Source organism: Lytechinus variegatus, chromosome 7 (assembly GCF_018143015.1).
Source record: "Lytechinus variegatus isolate NC3 chromosome 7, Lvar_3.0, whole genome shotgun sequence".
Lineage (NCBI taxonomy): Eukaryota > Metazoa > Echinodermata > Echinoidea > Temnopleuroida > Toxopneustidae > Lytechinus > Lytechinus variegatus.
The window spans coordinates 21243834-21263236 of NC_054746.1; the positions used below are offsets into that span (position 1 = coordinate 21243834).

The following is a 19403-nucleotide window of genomic DNA, read 5'->3' on the forward strand; positions in this document are numbered from 1 at the left end:
AAGCAGATGATAATCTTAAGGTGAAAATATCACCAAAGTGCCCATTTTGACGTATGAGTTTCATTTTTGGCTTTACACCCAACGAAAATTCGTTCGGCCGCCCTTGCCTTCCCATCCTCATAATAATTGAACGGCAACAGTGTCCCCCGCCCCCCTCCCCTTGCCTCTGCTTTCCCGGTTTTCATTTTTCGGATTAACGAACCTTATTTTGTTTTCGGATTAACGAACCTTCGGAAAAACGAACCTTATTTCGTTTTCGGATCAACGAACCTTATTTCGTTTTCGGATCAACGAACCTTATTTCGTATTAACGAACCTTCGGAACAACGAACCTTATTTCGTTTTCGGATTATCGAACCTTCGGAATAACGAACCGTCGGAATTACGCCACAAATGTTCGGATTAACGAACCCTTTTTCGTTTTCGGATTAACGAACATCGAGGTATAGGCAATTTACGTGTTTCGGAATTACGAAGCTTCGGAATTACGAAGTGTAACCCACAGAACCATCTTTACGCCATCAGGGATTGACTCTGACCAATAACAAACCAACCATAATATAAACTCCTCATAGGTTTTACGAAAGACTGAAAGACAAACTTTATTAATATTGAATTTAGGGCATTACATAGATGTTGTGAACCTTAGCGCTTACATCAAATAGCTATTATTCATCATCTATATGTATTTTTCAAAGAAAAAACATACTATTTGGATTTAATAGTGATGACTGAAATGGGAGTGATCCCCAAAGAGTCAGGATTTCAATATTATTGTACTTATTTCAACTTTATTTTTCTTTAGGATAACCCTTGATTATCTTGCCGACCAGACAACTTTTTCACTTTGCTAGTTTTAGGTTTCTGTTCTATGATATTAAATCACCATATGAAATATAGTTCATTCTCTTTCCTAGATGACACATTTGAGAGGACTTAGAACAGACAGATGGGTCTAATAGGATTCTTTAAGTTTAATAAGTTTACTTTGTCCCTTCATAACGAGAAATCTACCCCTTTTACTCCTTCGTTACAAGAAAAACACCTCAGAGTGCAGGATAGAAAATAAAGAGTAGATGCATTTCTCTATCATTCGTTATTTGCTTTTCATACAGCGGTCCATTTATTTCATCTTGAGTTCATTTGTTTAACAGGATATTTTCAAAGACGTATTCACTCCCCCTTCAAGTTCAGAAATACCGAGTCTATACAAAGTAGATACTCACTTAGAATAGATTTTGTTTGATAAGCATACAACGAGTTGATGGATTATGTTTATTCGGGATACTCCCCCTCCTCAAAGTCAATACTATTTTATCTCATGATTTGCAACCCCAAGAGTTACGAAAGTCCAAAGATCTCAGAAAGACATCCATATCCAATACTAAGTCTACTCGGGACATATTTCACCAAATGGCAATATGCTTTAACACATTTGTGATTAATTTCGTTGTAATTAATCATGGCTACCCACAACAAAGAAATCAATAGCGTTTTCATCATATTGACAGTATACCTGCATCTAACCAGCGGGGAGTTCTCGTACCCTGATGTCTTCGACGATCCTGAACGCGACACTTTAATCTCCGGGCAGTTTCCAGATGGCTTTGCCTGGGGCTCGGCCACCTCCGCCTACCAGGTCGAAGGAGGGTGGAACGAGGACGGCAAGGGCGAGAGCATCTGGGATACCTTTTCTCACGAAGGCCGGATCTATAATAACCAAACCGGCGACGTCGCCTGCGACAGTTACCACAAGTACACCGAAGACGTCCAGCTAGTTAAAGCCATAGGACTGACCCATTACCGCTTCTCCATCTCGTGGCCAAGGATCTTGCCCCAGGGCACAATTGCTGGCGGCATTAATCAGGCTGGCTTAGATTACTATACCAATCTGATCGACGAGCTCATTGCCAACGGCATCGAACCCGTGGTCACCCTCTACCACTGGGACCTTCCTCAGGTACTCCAGGATGATTACGGTGGATGGGAGAATGACACTCTGGCCGACTTGTTCAACGACTACGCTGATGTGTGCTTCACAGAATATGCTTCTAAGGTAAGAATATCATGACTTCATTATTATATATTATATAAAATACCAAGAAGCTTCAGTAGATTCATAATTGATTATAACGTATCATGTTCTTTCAAATTTGCTTTAATATCTGTTTTTTTATATGACAGATATAAATTCTTAATAATGTCGCACTATAAAGAGAGCTCTACCTCCAAACGCAAGTACGCCACAAAAGAAAACAATGTCCCCAGAGATAAAATAGTGATTTCCCAAAGTAAAATACCAAAACCTAACAAAACATTTATAAGAAACAGGGCAGCACTCCAGCCATTACATCAGAAATGGAACATTGTGGGCATCCGGCCCATGGATTTGTACAAGTGATAAAAAATAAAAAAGTAAAAGTTACTAAGTGGAAGGAATAGGGAGTGTAATTAAATTATATAATGAGGAGAGAAATGCTAGCCAAAGTATATCCTTGAAAAAAAAACTCTTGGCTTGATAAGGAGAAATGGGGTCTTTCTCTGAAAATGCATTTGTGCCAATGCGCCACATATTTTAGGCCTATAAAGTTCATGTCGAGATTTGTCAGGCTCTGAATTTATAGGCCTCATAAAATTGGTAAAACACTGACTGAAGATATAAGCTATATCCCGACTATAACAGTCGGTTCAACTTAACTATATTGCTAGCCACATTTCTCCTCAGTGAAAAATATAATAATGATAATAATAATAACGTTTTATATACCCAGGGTAGCCACTTCAGTTAGGAAACTGCTCTACCAGCGGGCCCTGCATAACATTATATGTTATTATTACCCTTCTCCAATCTAAATGCTGAGCGCCTAGCAAGAAGGCAGAAGGTCCCATTTTTATAAGTCTTTGGTATGACTCGGCCGAGGATCGAACCCACGACCTCCCGTTCATGAGGCGAACGCTCTACCACTGAGCCACCATGTTAAAACCCTTCTCTACTATTTTTCACTTACCCCTAGCTCGATACTCTTCATCTGTCATTTATTATTGCAATCAAACAAAAAATCCTTCTCCAGATAGCCCTCTCCATGTTTGCCGATATCAAAGGGTTCTCCTCTTTCCAACACCTTCCTCGGTTCATTATATTCCTCCCTTCGGAGGGAATTGTACGTTTTAGCTCACCATACTCTTAATAATTAATCCAACTAATTGTCTCTTTTTATAAGGTTAAAATCTGGATTACGTTCAACGAACCCTATGTGGTGACATGGCTCGGTTATGGGATAGGCATCTTCGCCCCTGGTATAGTCAGCCCTGGATACGCTCCCTACCGTGCTGCCCATACTATCATCAAAGCCCATGCAAAAGCATACCACACCTACAGAAATAACTACTATTCTCAATATGGTGGCAAGGTATCCATCACCCTCAGTACCGACTTTGGACAACCAAAAGACCCTGAGAATGAAGAGGACATCGCAGCTGCTGTAAGATACATGCAGTTCACAGCAGGATGGTATGTATTCCAGTCACACTCAACAATTTTGCCTGTTTGAACTATCAGGTGGAGTTTATCCTCACACCCGTATACACATTCCTTTATTTGGATCACATGGCGCTATAGCCTTCATGAATTAGTATTCACGGTGGTAATTATGAGATTCAATATCTTGAGGCGTAAATTGCCCGATGAAACACATCCAATCAGTGTTTGTTAGAATGTGGAAACGGTTGTTTCATTAATCTTACGATTTTTTTTATTTTCTCCATCTTCCGCTTTCCTCTCCTAATTAAAGCTTACCTTACAGTTTTAGCATTAGCTTATGTTACATCGATATTATTCATAAGAGTTAAGTAAATCATTCATAAACCATTCTAAATATTCCATTTCAAAATTTTGTCTGCTTGAAACTTAATGACACCACTTTATTGTCATTTTGAAGGTTCGCACACCCAATATTGAAGAATGGTGACTATCCAGATGTCATGAAGTGGCAGGTCGGTAACAAGAGTCTGGAGCAGGGTCTTTCCGAGTCACGTCTTCCAGAGTTCACTGAGGAGGAGAAGCAGTACATCAAGGGTACAGGAGACTTCTTTGGGCTGAACAGCTACACTACGACCGTGTGCGAACATAAAATTATATCAGGAGATCCCAATTATGAGGGTGACCAGGTGAGATTCGGATGTCAAGTCTTTGCAGATTCTATCCTCTATCTACAGATCCATGTCAGAAGGGACCTTTACCACATAATTCAGAAAAACTAGCCTAAAAATGAAATTCACTAATTCATTAATTCCTTCATGACTGACTTTGTGTTTGATTTCAGAGGCCTAAGTATAAGGTATTACCGTGGAGGTTGTGAAGTTATGCTTTAGTCTTTAGATTTATTCAACCTATTTAAATTTTCTCTTTTTTCACACCGTAAGATATGATTTGTCATCATTGTAAAGTACAGTCTATGAATCATGAATAGACAAAAAAAAATATGTTCATTTCAAAAGTTTAGGTAGTGGTGACGTAACATCAAGCAACAATAATTCTGTAACATATCTGTATGAATTAAAATTTAAGATGTTCAAGGTCATATTTTTACAGTTCCGAGACTTTCCAACAGTATAGATGTGTTTCCTCCCTCAATCTTTCGCTTTAAAACACGGTCAATTTTGATGTTTCGTGAAATTTGAACACAAAGCTCAAGCACATTCGAAATACAGTTTAAGAACTAACTGCATTCACAGAGGTCTAGTAAATGGCGACAATTAAATGCAAAAAAAAAATGCATGCACATGAGGCCTGAGAGGTTCACATCAAAGTTAGATCGAAACCATCACCTGTATGTATATGGAAACATGCATTGCATGATCAAACCGTGCCCCTGCTTTGTTTGACACACAAAGACCCATCAGACATAACATTTTCGGACATGAAATAGTACATTAGGCGGTTTCAAACCGCCTCGATCACAAGAATCCCCGTTAAATTACGAGAACTTTTTAAGGCTAAAAAATACCCGTTAATTATTCCTGCATTCACACCGCCCCGAAACACATCCTTCGGGATAAGTTCCCGAAGTTACGAGCATGCGCAGTATGGTCTGATAAGCAGGCAAGGCGCGAGATTCAAAATCACTAGCCCAGCAGCCACCCACGCCGCCGCGCCCAACGACACGCTGGGCTAAATGTTCCCGTAATTTGCTTTCACATCGCCAAAATACCTACGACCTTGGAAAAATCCCCACGAAAGTTCTCGTAATTTCGCCAAGTACCCACTATTTAGCGGGTATTTTCTATCGGGGAAATTACGCGTAGTTTGCTTTCACATTACCAAAATACCTGGTATTTTCTGATCGGGGTAAATTTCCCGATCAGAGAATACCTGGAACTGGCGAACTTCGAGGCGGTCTGAAACCACCTAGAGTGAAACAATTTTTTTGCCCTATTTTTTTATTATAGACAATTATAGGGGGATCACATTTATTTAGTTGCATTGGGAAGCTATTCACAGCGGTGTTAAATGATTGAATAACCCTTTTAATTGATTCTCAAAGCTTGCTCGGTGAAGAACAAACTGGTTTTAAGAGTAGTTATTCCACCATGGATAACATTTTTTCATTACACACCATTATTGACTGGTATATTTGAAGAGAAGGAAAAGAGTGTACACAGCTTTTGTTGATTATAAAAAAATTGATTTGATGATAGATCATCATTATGGTTGAAATTAATAAATGGAAATTGCTGCGTCTAATTAAAGATATTATGGAAGGTCGGAATCCTACGTTTCATGTGACAATCTAAATCAGATTTTTTTTTTCAAAACCAACATAAGTGTAAAATAGGGTGAAAATTTGTCGCCTATATTGTTTTCGTTGTTTTTAAATGGCTTTTCTTCTTCTTTTTTTTCATCTAAGAGATACCCAGGCCTTGATTCTCTTTCTTCAGCTGAAACTTGTTTTACTGAGGAAGAGAATATGTTTAGACTTATTTTCACTTATTTTCACTTATTTATGCAGCTGATACGATTGTATTATACAGGAATTAAGCATAAACCATGGGTTCAACCGATGGTTTTTAAAAACCACCTTTGTTGTTAATTCGGGCCAAAGTGTGACGCAAGGAGCATTTAAACATAAATTATAGGCCTATACTACGTTCTGAATTTAGCTCAAAATCCAGCGCATATCACTTCGTCGTGAAAGTCAGTTCATTCATATTACCTCTGCAGGATGTGGAGCGAGGCCAACCGGATAATTGGCCAACGTCTGCTTCTGAATGGCTCCGACCAGTTCCTTGGGGTTTGAGAGGTCTCCTAAACTGGGTCAAGGATGAGTATGATGGTATCGACATCTACATCACTGAGAATGGTGTTTCTACCCCCGATGAGTTCAACCTTGATGATGATGCCAGGGTCACATTCTACCAAGCTTACCTCAACGAAGCCCTTAAAGGTAGGCATATTGATATAGTCTTCAACACCTGTATCTTGTGATTCATCAGTGGCCATTCGATGATATCGATTTCATAATGAGATCACATAGATAGATTTATGAACATCAAATGTAGAGCTTAAGAAAGTAAAATGACTCATTTCAATTATGTTCTCAGTGGTCCTGTCTTGTGGTGATTGCGACAGATTGCAGTTTCAACTATAATTGATAGAAGTTGGCGAAATCAACCATCTATATCCAGACCCATGTATGAGTAAATAGCTCCCGATGAGATGTTCCAAATTTGTGCGCTTACCAATCAATAGGTCTATGCATGCTGGCATTCCCCTACTCTCAAAATTCCCAAGTGTAAATAAGGGACCAAACTGAAAGTAATCCAATCGGATTAGAAATCAAGCGTTTCTCCAATCTCATTTTTTAGATTGACCCTCAATCATAATTGACACTCAATCATAATTCAAATCCATTGTCTAGAGAAAGGAAGTACTACATCAATATGGGGCATCGGGATTGTTGCCATTTATTTTAGGATCTGATATGATCTACAGGTATGTTGATTTGGAGAAGTAGATCGTGTCAACTGATCTTTTCTTTAGCATAAAAACGATATCTGTAGTATCATAAATATTCTTTTTTTTATAGTCACCACACTCATTTTCTTGATCATTTTGCTATATATCATTTTCTGCCTTTTAAAGCTCAAATGTATGACGGTGTGAACCTCGTTGGCTATTTTGCTTGGTCACTCATGGACAACTTTGAATGGACTTCCGGTTACAGTCAGCGCTTCGGACTTCATTACGTTGATTTTGAAGATACTGATCGACCCCGAACGCAGAAAAAATCTGCAGAGTGGCTGACAGAAATCGTAGCGTACAATGGATTTTCATCAGCGCAACACCTGAAAGCTACACCTCTCGTCATCTGTCTTTCTGCCTTGATTTATAAATTGTTTTTGTGATGTTTTTAATAGAGATTCTCTGTATCATTTCCACTATTTCCACTTTTATTCATAAAAGGAGGGAAAGGAACCAACGAACTAAGACAATAGGTAGATAACTATAGGTATATGGGTATAAATAGAACTGGCATGGTGGATTAAGTCTATATGTAATTTGTAGTGTGACGACATTTTCTTGCTGTCCGATAGGAATCGATCGTTTAGTCTATTTGTGGTCATGAAATCATGATATTCATCATTTAGAAGATAGATCACACTTTATTCCACTTATTGTCAGGCAGTAGCAAATGATATCATATACGAAACAGGGCAACAACGGTCCGGTGTTCCTGTCACCGGGGAGCTTTCAAGAAACAAATAGTCGCTGATTTTCATGACAACTCTTGTAATCTACTGAAATCTACATCTGATTGGCGCAGATTATGTATAGTCAGTGAAAATAACTGAGTTTTTGCTTCATCACATGAAACTCTACTCGGGTCTTTGAAAATGGAATTCATGAATTCATTCGTGCCACATCACCCACTATACGTGATTCCATGACATTTGCTCCGGCGACCATTGCTCTGCTGTAAATTCCTCCCACTAATCAAACGACCAACTTCAACCCTGGGTTTAACAATATACCCTATTCTAAACCTAACATAAAACCATATTGCAACCCTAACCCTGCATCTCAGACAAAATTTGTAACAGGAGCAAATGACGTCGTGTCACACCACTGGGTAACTGCATAGGCCAGATACATTTAGATTAAATCGCCAACTTCTGTTCATAACATTTATGAAATATCAAGAATCTAAGAGTTTCTTCCTCGTCGGCATAATGCACATCATAATAATGCACAATGGATTTATTGTCATGCAGCTATATCATTAGATCTCTGTGTAGATTTAAAGTACATTCAAAGCGGGATTCAAATGTAAACTCGAGGACGGACATTTTGTTGTTGAAAATGCTGATTAAAACCGAGTTATGATTAGTACTCGATATAATTGGTTGAAACGGGTTTGAAAGATTTTCGGATTCACAACTAGTATAGTACAGTTCCCCAGTTTAGGGGATTGTATAATGTTAACATATGGTCTCACCGATTTAATTGATTTTCTTTTTTAGGATAGGGTGAGCCCTCAAATACCAAGTACACCAGTCATGCTGTTTGTCAATGAGAATGCCTCTTAAACTGGACTTGTTGTTTACGAAGCTATGAGGTGTGCGTTTACGTTTAATTTGTCAATTATTCTTTCGATTGATAACATTAATCTGAAAATGGGGAGGGGTTTTTCATATCACACTGACAATAAGCATGGTAAATGATATAATACGCTACAAGTATATTTGGTAAGTCTGGAAATGATGCAAGTAAAGTACAATTTGCCATAGCAAGATAAGTATCATGACAAAATACAATGATCACTTGGTATCTATCATCAATTTCATAAGAAAATACATGAAAATGTCAATACAAATATATACTATACGTTTGTCTGGTCATGTTCCATACCGTTCCGTTGGTCAAATAAAAGAGAATTTTTGATTTTTTTGAGGCGAAACTAACCCAATATTGTAGGAGATGGAGACAGAGCGAGAGAGGGGGAGGGTGGATAAAGAAATAGATGAAGATTGAGCGCAACATGTAAAGAATGCAAATCGTGGATATAGTGTCATTTGAATCAACAGAGTTGACAATATAGCGGGCTCACTCACATGAATTTATTGTTTGAAGAATACAAGTGCTAATTGAGCTATTCGAAGCGCCCGTCTTAAACGAATATAGGTATTATAAACCATCATTTACGGAAGCGTATCAGTGTCAATCAGATGAGGAGGTAAGAATAAAAGCTAGGCGAATTGTTGGAATTCGGCACGTCGACTTGTCACTAGTTTGGGACAAGGAGGCAAGATGGCGACACTTTGGAACTGGGCGAGTGATTTTGTTTGTGAGATGAAGACAAATCGACTCAATGCCATATCATGTCAGCGCTTTTGTTCGAAACAACTTTGTCAGTTTCAACAAATCTTCATCTTGTCCCAAACAAGTCGATCTGCCGAGTACCAACAACTAGACTTTTTTGTCTTTTAACCAATCTTCTTGTCTAATAACCCGTCTTTTATTCTCATATCAACATCTGTTTGTACGGAAGATTATAACTGCCAGCCAGATGACGAGATAAGAAAACTGGAAAACGAGTTCAATGACGATACGACGAGCTGTTGGAAATCGCCAAGTCAACTTGTTTTTGGAAAAGAAGACAAAATGACGAGTTATTGAAACTTGAAAAGTCGATTGTTTGGAAAAGAAGACTAGGTGACGAGCTAAACCTAGGCAAGTCGACTTCATCAACTTGTATATTTGTCATCTTTCCTCAAACAAGTCGAGTGCTAAGTTTCAACAACTCATGCCTAGCTTGTCTTCTAGCCCAAACAAGTCGACCTGTCGAGTTCCAACAATCCGTCTTCTCGTCCGGGGGGGGGGGGCACTTCCATTCACGAGTGGATACCATGCGCGACCATGGGGTCTCGAAAAGCACCCTAAACACGTAATTTCCATATTCTGAAAATGCACCCCTTAACAAGTATTGGCGTGTGAAACCCTACCCTTAACAAGTATTGGAAACAAAACGATACTCTTGGCAAATATTCCCTGAAATGAACCCCTAAACAAGTACAGGAATGTTTTATTGTTACGGTCCTTCGGTCGTCGGCTTCACCTTATTTGGTTTAGTACGACCCTACCTTCTAAGTTCTACACCTCGCGCAAATCGGACTCTAAACACGAAGTTTGTGGGCAGAAAGGAGATCCTTTATAAAACATTTTAATTTTGTTTTATCATCCCCGCAAATTCGACCCTAAACACGTAATTTTCCTAGCGAAATAGATACCCTTTTTTCATTATTTTTGTGTTTTTGACACCCTTATCACGTTACGTACGTAACGTGCCCTATCGTGAAATCGCGCATGGTGTCCACTCGCCAATGTAAGTCTCGTGATGTGGTTGGCACTTAAAGGCTTCTGTAGTTTCGCACTTCAAGCTTCCATAAGGATAAAAAAAAAAGTTCAACGCTGTTAATCCGCAAGAATTGGTACCAAGAATATTTGAACATCACTTCAATATTGATAACCCTTCACTATCTTTCAATCAAAATAATCACCACAGATAAACTTTTACTTATTTTAAAATGATCCCGTTAAAGACATTTATATATTTTGTATAAGAAAAATTGTCGTTATTTGCGCGATGAAAGATTGCCACTTAGAATAAGCGGAATTTGAACACACCTCTCTGTAACGAAAAATACAGAGATGAATATTCATGAATAATCACCAAATGAAAATGCTGTGTGTACAAACGTGGAGGGGAAAATGGGGTGCCCGAAAAGAGGGGTCAGGGTGTGTCAGAATATAAGGAAAGGTGGCGTCATGTTTAGGATAAAAAATAGGGCCCTTAATTTTAAAGCAATAATGTATACCTATTCTCACTCGTTAGTTTGAATGTCCCAAATTCAAGGTGCATATTGCGCCACTAATAAAAGTGCGGGTTGGTCATGTGCCCCCGGTAATTTAAGGCAATTTTGGCGCCCCCTCCGAGTTTAAGGACGAATTGGCGTCCCTATATCTTAAGGTAAATTTGGCAACCCAGATTTGAGGTTATTTGGTGCCCCTTACTTTAGTTTAATTTGGCGCACACGACTTAATTTCAATTTCCCCCTAATTTCAAGATCATTTTGACACCCTGAGCTTAATTTTGGATTGGCGTCCCCTAACTTAAGTTCAATTTGACGCCCCTCATTTGGGCTCCCCTTTAATATATTAAAACAATTTGGTGCCTCCTTACTTTGGGATCAGTTTGGCCCCATCTAGCTAAAAATCAACATGGCGATGGTTTGATACAAATTTGGCGCCCAGTAATTTTAAGACCATGGTGCCACCGAGTTTAAAAACAAATTTGTTCCTCTATTAAGTTTATTTGGCGCCACTAATTTCAAAACCATGAAATCCATCGTTCCTTTATTTTCGAATGAGTATGGCGCCCCTAATGAAAAAACCGCATTTTGTGTCCCTCCCGATTTCTGCCTTTTCTTCTCACCCCACTCTCCTTTCTTCATTTTTATCTTTCTCATATTCTTTCTTTCCCAATTTTCCCTCCCTTTCTTCTTCCTTTTCTCCATTCCTTTTAATTTGTTTCTATACCCCCTCCCTTCCCCATATTCCCTCCCCTTTTTGGCACCCCTTTCCCCTACCCAGGAGCCATGGCTCGGAAAAGCACCTGAAGAATACGTATATGGGCGTTTTTTTACAAAAAATTCGGACAGTTCATGAATGTATAGGTATAACCTCAACATACTGTAGTAAATTGATCGATTTCCACGTTATTGCAATACATTGGTGTAAATAACAAAGCATTGATCAACTCTATGGGTTTTTACTCTGGTCAGCAAACAAACAAGCGCGTTGAATCCTCACGGCTTGTTGAGAAAAGAAAGACAAACTTTATTATCATTGGATTTATGTAATGTAGGAAGATCTCACGTGTTTTCACATGCTGTGATTACTTCTGAATTATTTTACTGTATAAAATCATATACCAATCTATTATCCCCGTCCCTGTGAGAAAATCGAACTATGGCATTTGTGAAACTATCACGCACCCAGGAGCAGGTCTCTTGTGGTTTTTTTTTTTTTTTTTTTTTTGGGGGGTATATATGACAAGTTTAGGTTAAGTCCTCATAAACTTACGAGAACGAGGGGGGGGGGGGGGTCGATAGACCTAAATAAATCATGGTAGATTTTATTATATTTTTGAGGAAAATCTATTTTGCCGGTTGTTTACATGGATTTCTTCTTGGGGAGGCGAATTAATGAAATGTTACAGGTCTATAAGAGAGTGAGCGAGGCAATAGAGCTGATCGCGAGAGTAGTTTCTTATTAAATCTTATGAAATTAAAGGATATGATGGTCACTTTAGTTTGAAGTTTGCATTTGGATTAAGCTTATTCCAGTCCAGTTTTGTTTTGGTATTTTTAATTTTTGGTCTATACTATGGAAAAAATGTCGAACACAAACGTATGTCGATAAGCGCATGGAAGAATGAAAGCTCGATAGAGAGGATATAGAAGCCCCCAATCATCCATGATGTCTATAACATGAAAGCGCATCAACTTTTTTGTGTGACAAGACTTACGTTCAACTAAATTTCAACAACAAAAACAATTGTCGTTTTCAAGATTATGTCACAAATACTGCTTGCATATTATACAAGTTGTTGCTATATGACGGCATTCTAGAATGGCTGTTTGTTTTTGAAGATGTCGGCTAGGTATGATCAAGGTAGTTGAGATGTTTGCTCGGGATACTCCCCTCCACAATGTCAACACTGTTTATCATTATGTAACCTAATGAGCTATAAAAGGCTGACGATCCCTGAAACATATGCCATAATATCAAGTCCATTCTATGCCTATTCCCGGATTTATATTTGATTTATTAAATGTGGTGATGATTTAACATGGCTGCTCATAACAAAGAAATAAAGAGCATTTTCATCATACTGACAGTGTGTCTGCATCTAACCAGCGGGAAGTTCTCATATCCCGATTACTTCACAGATCCTGAACGCGACACTTTAATCACAGGGAAATTTCCCGATGGCTTTGCATGGGGATCGGCCACCTCCGCCTACCAGGTCGAAGGCGGGTGGGACGAGGACGGCAAGGGCGAGAGCATCTGGGATAAATTTGCCCACGACGGCCGGATCTATGCCTATCAGAACGGCGATGTCGCCTGTGACAGTTACCATAAATACGCCGAAGACGTTCAGATGGTCAAGGCCATTGGCTTGACCCATTACCGCTTCTCCATCTCGTGGCCAAGGGTTTTGCCCCAAGGCACGCTTGCAGGCGGCATTAACCAGGCTGGCTTGGATTACTATACCAATCTCATTGACGAACTTGTTGCCAACGACATCGTACCGGTGGTGACACTCTACCACTGGGACCTTCCCCAAGCACTCCAGGATGTTTATGGTGGATGGGAAAACGAAACTCTGGCTGATTTGTTCAACGACTACGCCAATCTGTGCTTCTCCAATTATGCTTCTAAGGTAAGTAGACACAGAAAGACATTCCATTGTTGTTTGAAAGGACCGGTGGTCGGTTCGGAATTTGGGCTCCGCAGGGAGTACGAATTGAAATGTCAAAGTTAATTGTAATCCCAAATCAGGAGAACGATGGGTGGGCTTCTGTTTCATCATGCCATTGTGGGTGCAGAGGAAAGGGGAACAAAATTAAAGCAGAGGAAAAGGGAGAGGAAGACTGGGAGAGGGAAAGAGGTATAAATCACGAATGGACATAAACTTAAAAGGAGGAACGAAAGCTACAGTATGAATGCAATTTGTAACAATACAAGTTTGGAAGTAAAACATTAACCTTATAATTATAGAGACTTTACTATACTTAAATGTCTACTTCCTGATTAGCAAATTATCTCTTATCTTACCATTAAAGGGGTACTTAGGCCAAAATAACATTTGAATAAAAATTGATAATTAAAAAACATGTGAGGCGGAAAGTCAAGACTAAGTGATATTCCCAAGGTCAAAATGGATATTTTGATTGTGATTCTAATCCTCGTAGTACTGTCAGAGTATATATTCTGCTTATAGCAATAACCCATGTGCTCACCATGACAGCCTTGCTCTGTATAACAAGTACACATCTACTGTAGATTACTTTAACTGTACCTAGATATATCAAAACGATATAAATTTACTTAAAGGTTATTATGCTGTTCAGCAAATCAAATACGATTTCTCTATGTACAGCGCCTTGGTATTTCATACCCTCTTCCAATTTCCACACACTGTTATTTTACTCATCTTCACCTATTCTATTAATTCCAGCTCTTTTTTGAACTTTTATTACTCCCGGGGTATTTTCCTCATCCCCAAAACATTCCTCTGTGTTTTGTAACCATTTTGGATGCTTCCTTGAATAAGATAATACAGTTCACATGTTTGGACTTTCGTACAATTTCTGGCTTCTCTACAATCTCCAGTGATTACTTCTCTGGAGTTTTCAAATTATCTTGTATGGATCTTGAATGATCGTTTAGTGTTCTTTTCAAAGAATTGTGCAGTTTGTCTAGTAAGACCTTAACAAGACAATACTGGCACAAGACTGATTAACAAGAAAAAAATACCATGATCACCATGAAGATTGCTGAGGGATCATTTTTGGATCATGCAGGGAATTGTGAAAGTCCCCAGAGATCACTGGAAGATCAAGAGAATATAAGACGTAGTTCAGAGTTTTTAAGAAATCTTTTTAGCAGTCTTGCCCTCTTTGGAATGAGGGTTTCATTAAAAACTAGCAAGAAAACTTGTAAATCGACTGATCAAATTCTTCTCACTCAAGCAGTTTAACGCCCCTCTCAGATCATCTAATTTCTCATGATCTCTTTCTAGGTTAAGATCTGGATTACATTCAACGAACCATACGTGGTGTCATGGCTCGGTTATGGAATAGGCGTCTTTGCTCCCGGTCTTTACAATCCTGGCTACGGTGCTTACCGAGCCACCCACACTATCATCAAAGCCCATGCCAAAGCTTACCACACCTACAAAGATAGCTATTCCCAGTACGGTGGCCAGATCTCCATCACCCTCAGTACCGACTATGGATACCCCGAGTTTCCAGATAAAGCAGTGGATGTAGCAGCAGCTGACAGATACATGCAATTCACTGCAGGATGGTATGTATACAGAGATAAAACCCCACCTTGGATACTTTTTGCTACCAGTCTTTATAATCCTGGATAAGGCACTTATACTCCCATTTCAAAATTTAAGAACAGTGACCAATCATATGATCCCCTCAGTACCGACTATGGATACCCCGAGTGACCAACAGTGACCAATCTTATGATCCTGATAGATTTTACTTTAACAACAAGACCAATGTTTGGTAGAATGAAGAAATCATCTCACCATTACTTGTCCAGATTTCTACCTCTTCCCTAAACCTAAAAAGAATGGGGATTGATTCATCACCCCCTACATATTTTGTGAAAAATTTGTAACCCTAAGTATTACTGTGATGTTTCATCATTTTCTCTCTTTTGAGACAAAATATTTGCAATGCCAGAGTACTTAGTTCTGAAATCAAGCATGACCATGTACCTATACGAAAGCTCTCTTCATCCCCAAAGTGTTCCATTATGAACACCATTCATATACAACACTGCACTTTTTAAAAAGAATGTATCTTATTCTTGGAAAATATAGGTCTAGGAAATTTTTCATCAACATTAGACATTTGACAAATTGTTAGGTCTTACAACTTTTCTTGATTTTATTGGCTGAGAAGCACACTATGGTAACTGTCAGCTGAAATCAAACATTGTCATTTGTCGGATAAAACCTCCAACAAGTTCTTTCATAAAACAGTCCTCTGTGGTTCATTTTTGGAAGATCTTGACTGCATAATTGAATCATTGAAATCATATTCAACTCCTTATCATTATTTTTTTTAAAGGTTCGCGCACCCGATTTTGATAAATGGTGACTATCCAGATGTGATGAAGTGGCAGGTCGGTAACAAGAGTATGGAGCAGGGTCTCTCCAAGTCTCGTCTTCCAGAGTTCACCGAGGAGGAGAAACAGTACATCAAGGGTACAGGAGACTTCTTTGGGCTGAACAGCTACACCACACAAATATGCAGAAATCGACCTGAACCTGCAGGAGATCCCAATTATGAGGGAGACCAGGTGAGATTCTGAAGTCAGGTCTTTGTAGGTTTTTGGCATAGAAAGTGTCATTTGCCTTGATAAGAGGAATAGGGCAGAAAGAGTTGGAAACTAATTAATAAGTTCAAGAATTTGGGACATGGCTTGATTATTCTTTAGTTGCATTAAAACACTTTCTGAAACAGGCCCAAAATTACCAAAAGCCCTAGTCATCATACCAGAATTATATGTGTAGAATTTCGATATGTTAAAGTGATCATCATATTCGAGGACCAACTAAATTTACCAAAAAGTCCCAACATAATTTAGTCAGTAACAATTTAATAAAAGGTATCTTCCTATTCTCTTGCCCCTGCAGGATGTATATCGCTACCAACTGGACAATTGGCCAACGTCTGGTTCTGACTGGCTCAAACCGGTTCCATGGGGTTTGAGAGGTCTTCTAAACTGGATCAAGAATGAGTACAACAACGTCCCCATCTACATAACTGAAAATGGTGTCAGTGACGACAACCCGGATGAATTCAACCTTGACGATGACACAAGGATAAAGTTCTACAATGCTTATATCAATGAAGCTTTAAAAGGTATACCCTATGAGAAGATTCTATCCCAAAATTGAAATGTATCTATATCAAATCAGTCTTTATGGAAAAACAAGGAAACAATTCATCATTTAAAATTTGTAAATGCATGTCAGAGCAAAGAGCTCTGAAGAGGGCAGTGCAGACTTATAGATGACAATTTATGTTCTAGCTGGCTTTCCATAGTGGTATAACTTTGAATCTGTACCATCTCTCTGGAAGATATCATTTGGAACTTCAGCTTTTCAACATATCCGTTAATGTAGATGTAGATTAATCTGATGAGACATTTGAGGTTTTCTCAGGAACATTCAATAGTTTAACATGATGATAATAATAAAGTTCTTTTATAGTGCATGATTTAATGTCTTTATGTACTTCTAAAGGACTTGGATGTTGTAAACTAAATCAAAATTTCAAGAGAATCTGAAATCGTCACATCAAGCACTATTAATATTTAACTGAGAGCACAGATTCTGTCTCATTTTGTGTGTGTGGGGATAAAAAAAAAATTAGCCATTAATTGAATCCATTAATGTGGCATCCGACCTTGGTAGTATTGATTGCATCATTTTCCCAACTTCTCTATCAATTGTTGCAAACCTTTAAAATGAAAATATTTTTAAGAATATTCAAATTGTACTGATAATACTCTGAACAAAATCATGTTCCATTATGCTTCAGTCTTGCTGTCTAATAGAAGATTTCATAGATATATACAAGAAGAATGTGCCGACAGCCATGCTTCTTTGCATTTGAATTATTTAGTTGCCTGCCCTCTACAATTCAAAAAGTCTTTGTCATTACACTATCCTCATTGTTATTTGTGTATAATAGCTCAAAAGTTGGATGGCGTTAATCTTGCTGGGTATTTCGCTTGGTCACTCATGGACAACTTTGAATGGACTTCAGGTTACAGCCAGCGCTTTGGACTTCATCATGTAGATTTTGACGATCCAGAAAGGACCAGAACGCAGAAAAAGTCTGCCGAGTGGCTGACAGGAATCGTAGCGTACAATGGATTTTCATCAGCGCCACATCTTCAAGCCACAACATTTGTCCTATGTCTTTCTGCCTTAATTTATAAATTGTTTGTATGATATAAATTTCATTTTAATGTATTTATGTAGTTTTCTGCTTCAATTTATATTCAAATTCAATGATTTCAAACAACCATAAACACAACACAAATGTGTTGCTTTATCATTACCCAAGCAAGAAACTATTGTATATGTAGATGCAAGACAGAGCAACAGTGAGAATGTGCTAATTCAGTTGATGCACTGGAAGAAGACTGTGGACTTTTCATATATATGCCAATATATATATGGCAGGCGATTGCAATGGTGTACAATAGTGAGTGGTGAGGATAGGGCTGAGGATGACTAAAACTAAAGTTTTGAGATCATATTGGGTAGCTAGCCATTAAGTGCTAGCAAAAGATGACTTGAAAGAAGTAGAGAGTAAAGAGGGTGGGTTTAGGTTGAAGAATTCCCTAGAATGGGCAAAGGTGATATGGGGTGTGATTCAGTTTAACTTTCACATGTGCTTTGCTCATCAGTGAATTAAATGACAAGACTTGCCCATGGTCCTCCATGAGCCCTTTGACACAAAGGATTGCTTTGGATTTCATATGTGAAAGAATAATACTGATTGGTTCCTAGTCAGTGTTTAGAACAAAGTACATATGAGTCTTTCCATGAAGTTGAGGCACAAATTGTGACATTTCAGCATAACTCAATACTAAATATAGTATATGTTTGTAGGCTTTACATTTGTATTAAGACCATACATTTTACTGGAAATTTGGGGCCATTTAGACTAATTTTCCATGAAGTTATTAAGCAAAAGAGTGTATAATTCTGTGTAATGGACACAGAGTCCATGTAGCATCAGGATATTTACATTTGGTCCTAAAAGTTAAATTAATGCAATTATACTAACTAAAACTTGAAACAATACGTACCTTTACTTGTTAAGTCAGTTAGCTAAATACCTCTGATTTCCTATGCGTACAGTGTAGTTTCAAAAGGACATTTTAAAATTGTCATGGTGTCCATGTAGCATTAGGAAATGTCACACCGAGTAGCATAATGACAATTTTGAAATTTTCTTTCGAAAATAGAATTATATGCAAAGGAAAATCGGTAGTATTTAGCTCCCTGACTTACTGTAACAAGTAAATGTGCATATTATATCAAGTGTTGGTCAACCTAATTGCCAAAATTTGACTTTCAGGACCAAAAGCAAATATCCCGATGCTACATGGACACAGTGTGCCTGTTAATAGCATCATTCTATGTTTTGTTTTGGAAAATTGGTCTAAATGGCACCAAATTTACAGTAACTGTATGCCTTTAATACAAATGTAAAGCCTACAAACTAAACATATAGTACAATCAGTCTTGAGTTATGATGAAATGACAAAATTCATGGCCCAACTGCAACAATGACCTTGATTGGCCATGTTGCCATGAACAGTGGTGCCTTATAAAGCTATTTGTAATGTTACACAGAATGAATGGTGACCCTTTCTTAAGTGCTAAATCAGATCCTCAATCATTTTGATTTCTCTGAAGTTGCAATCATTCTTTGGTTGATTGAAATTGCCAATTCTAACAAACATCTAAATGGAAAATTCTACATTTTTCAAAATTTAATATGGATTTGGA

The 19403-nt window shown here is 38.3% G+C and overlaps 1 protein-coding gene across 1 annotated transcript; it reads left to right on the forward strand.

Annotated features, from left to right (window-relative positions):
* The first annotated feature begins 1357 nt into the window (after positions 1 to 1357).
* LOC121418723 (lactase-phlorizin hydrolase-like) lies at positions 1358 to 18545 on the forward strand. Its single transcript, XM_041612795.1, has 10 exons — positions 1358 to 2056; positions 3222 to 3511; positions 3939 to 4167; positions 6221 to 6443; positions 7142 to 7331; positions 13010 to 13505; positions 14868 to 15154; positions 15937 to 16168; positions 16506 to 16734; positions 17569 to 18545. The coding sequence occupies exons 1-10, from the start codon at positions 1463 to 1465 to the stop codon at positions 17829 to 17831; spliced, it is 3033 nt and encodes a 1010-aa protein (XP_041468729.1). The 5' UTR covers positions 1358 to 1462; the 3' UTR covers positions 17832 to 18545.
* The last annotated feature ends 858 nt before the right edge of the window (positions 18546 to 19403 follow it).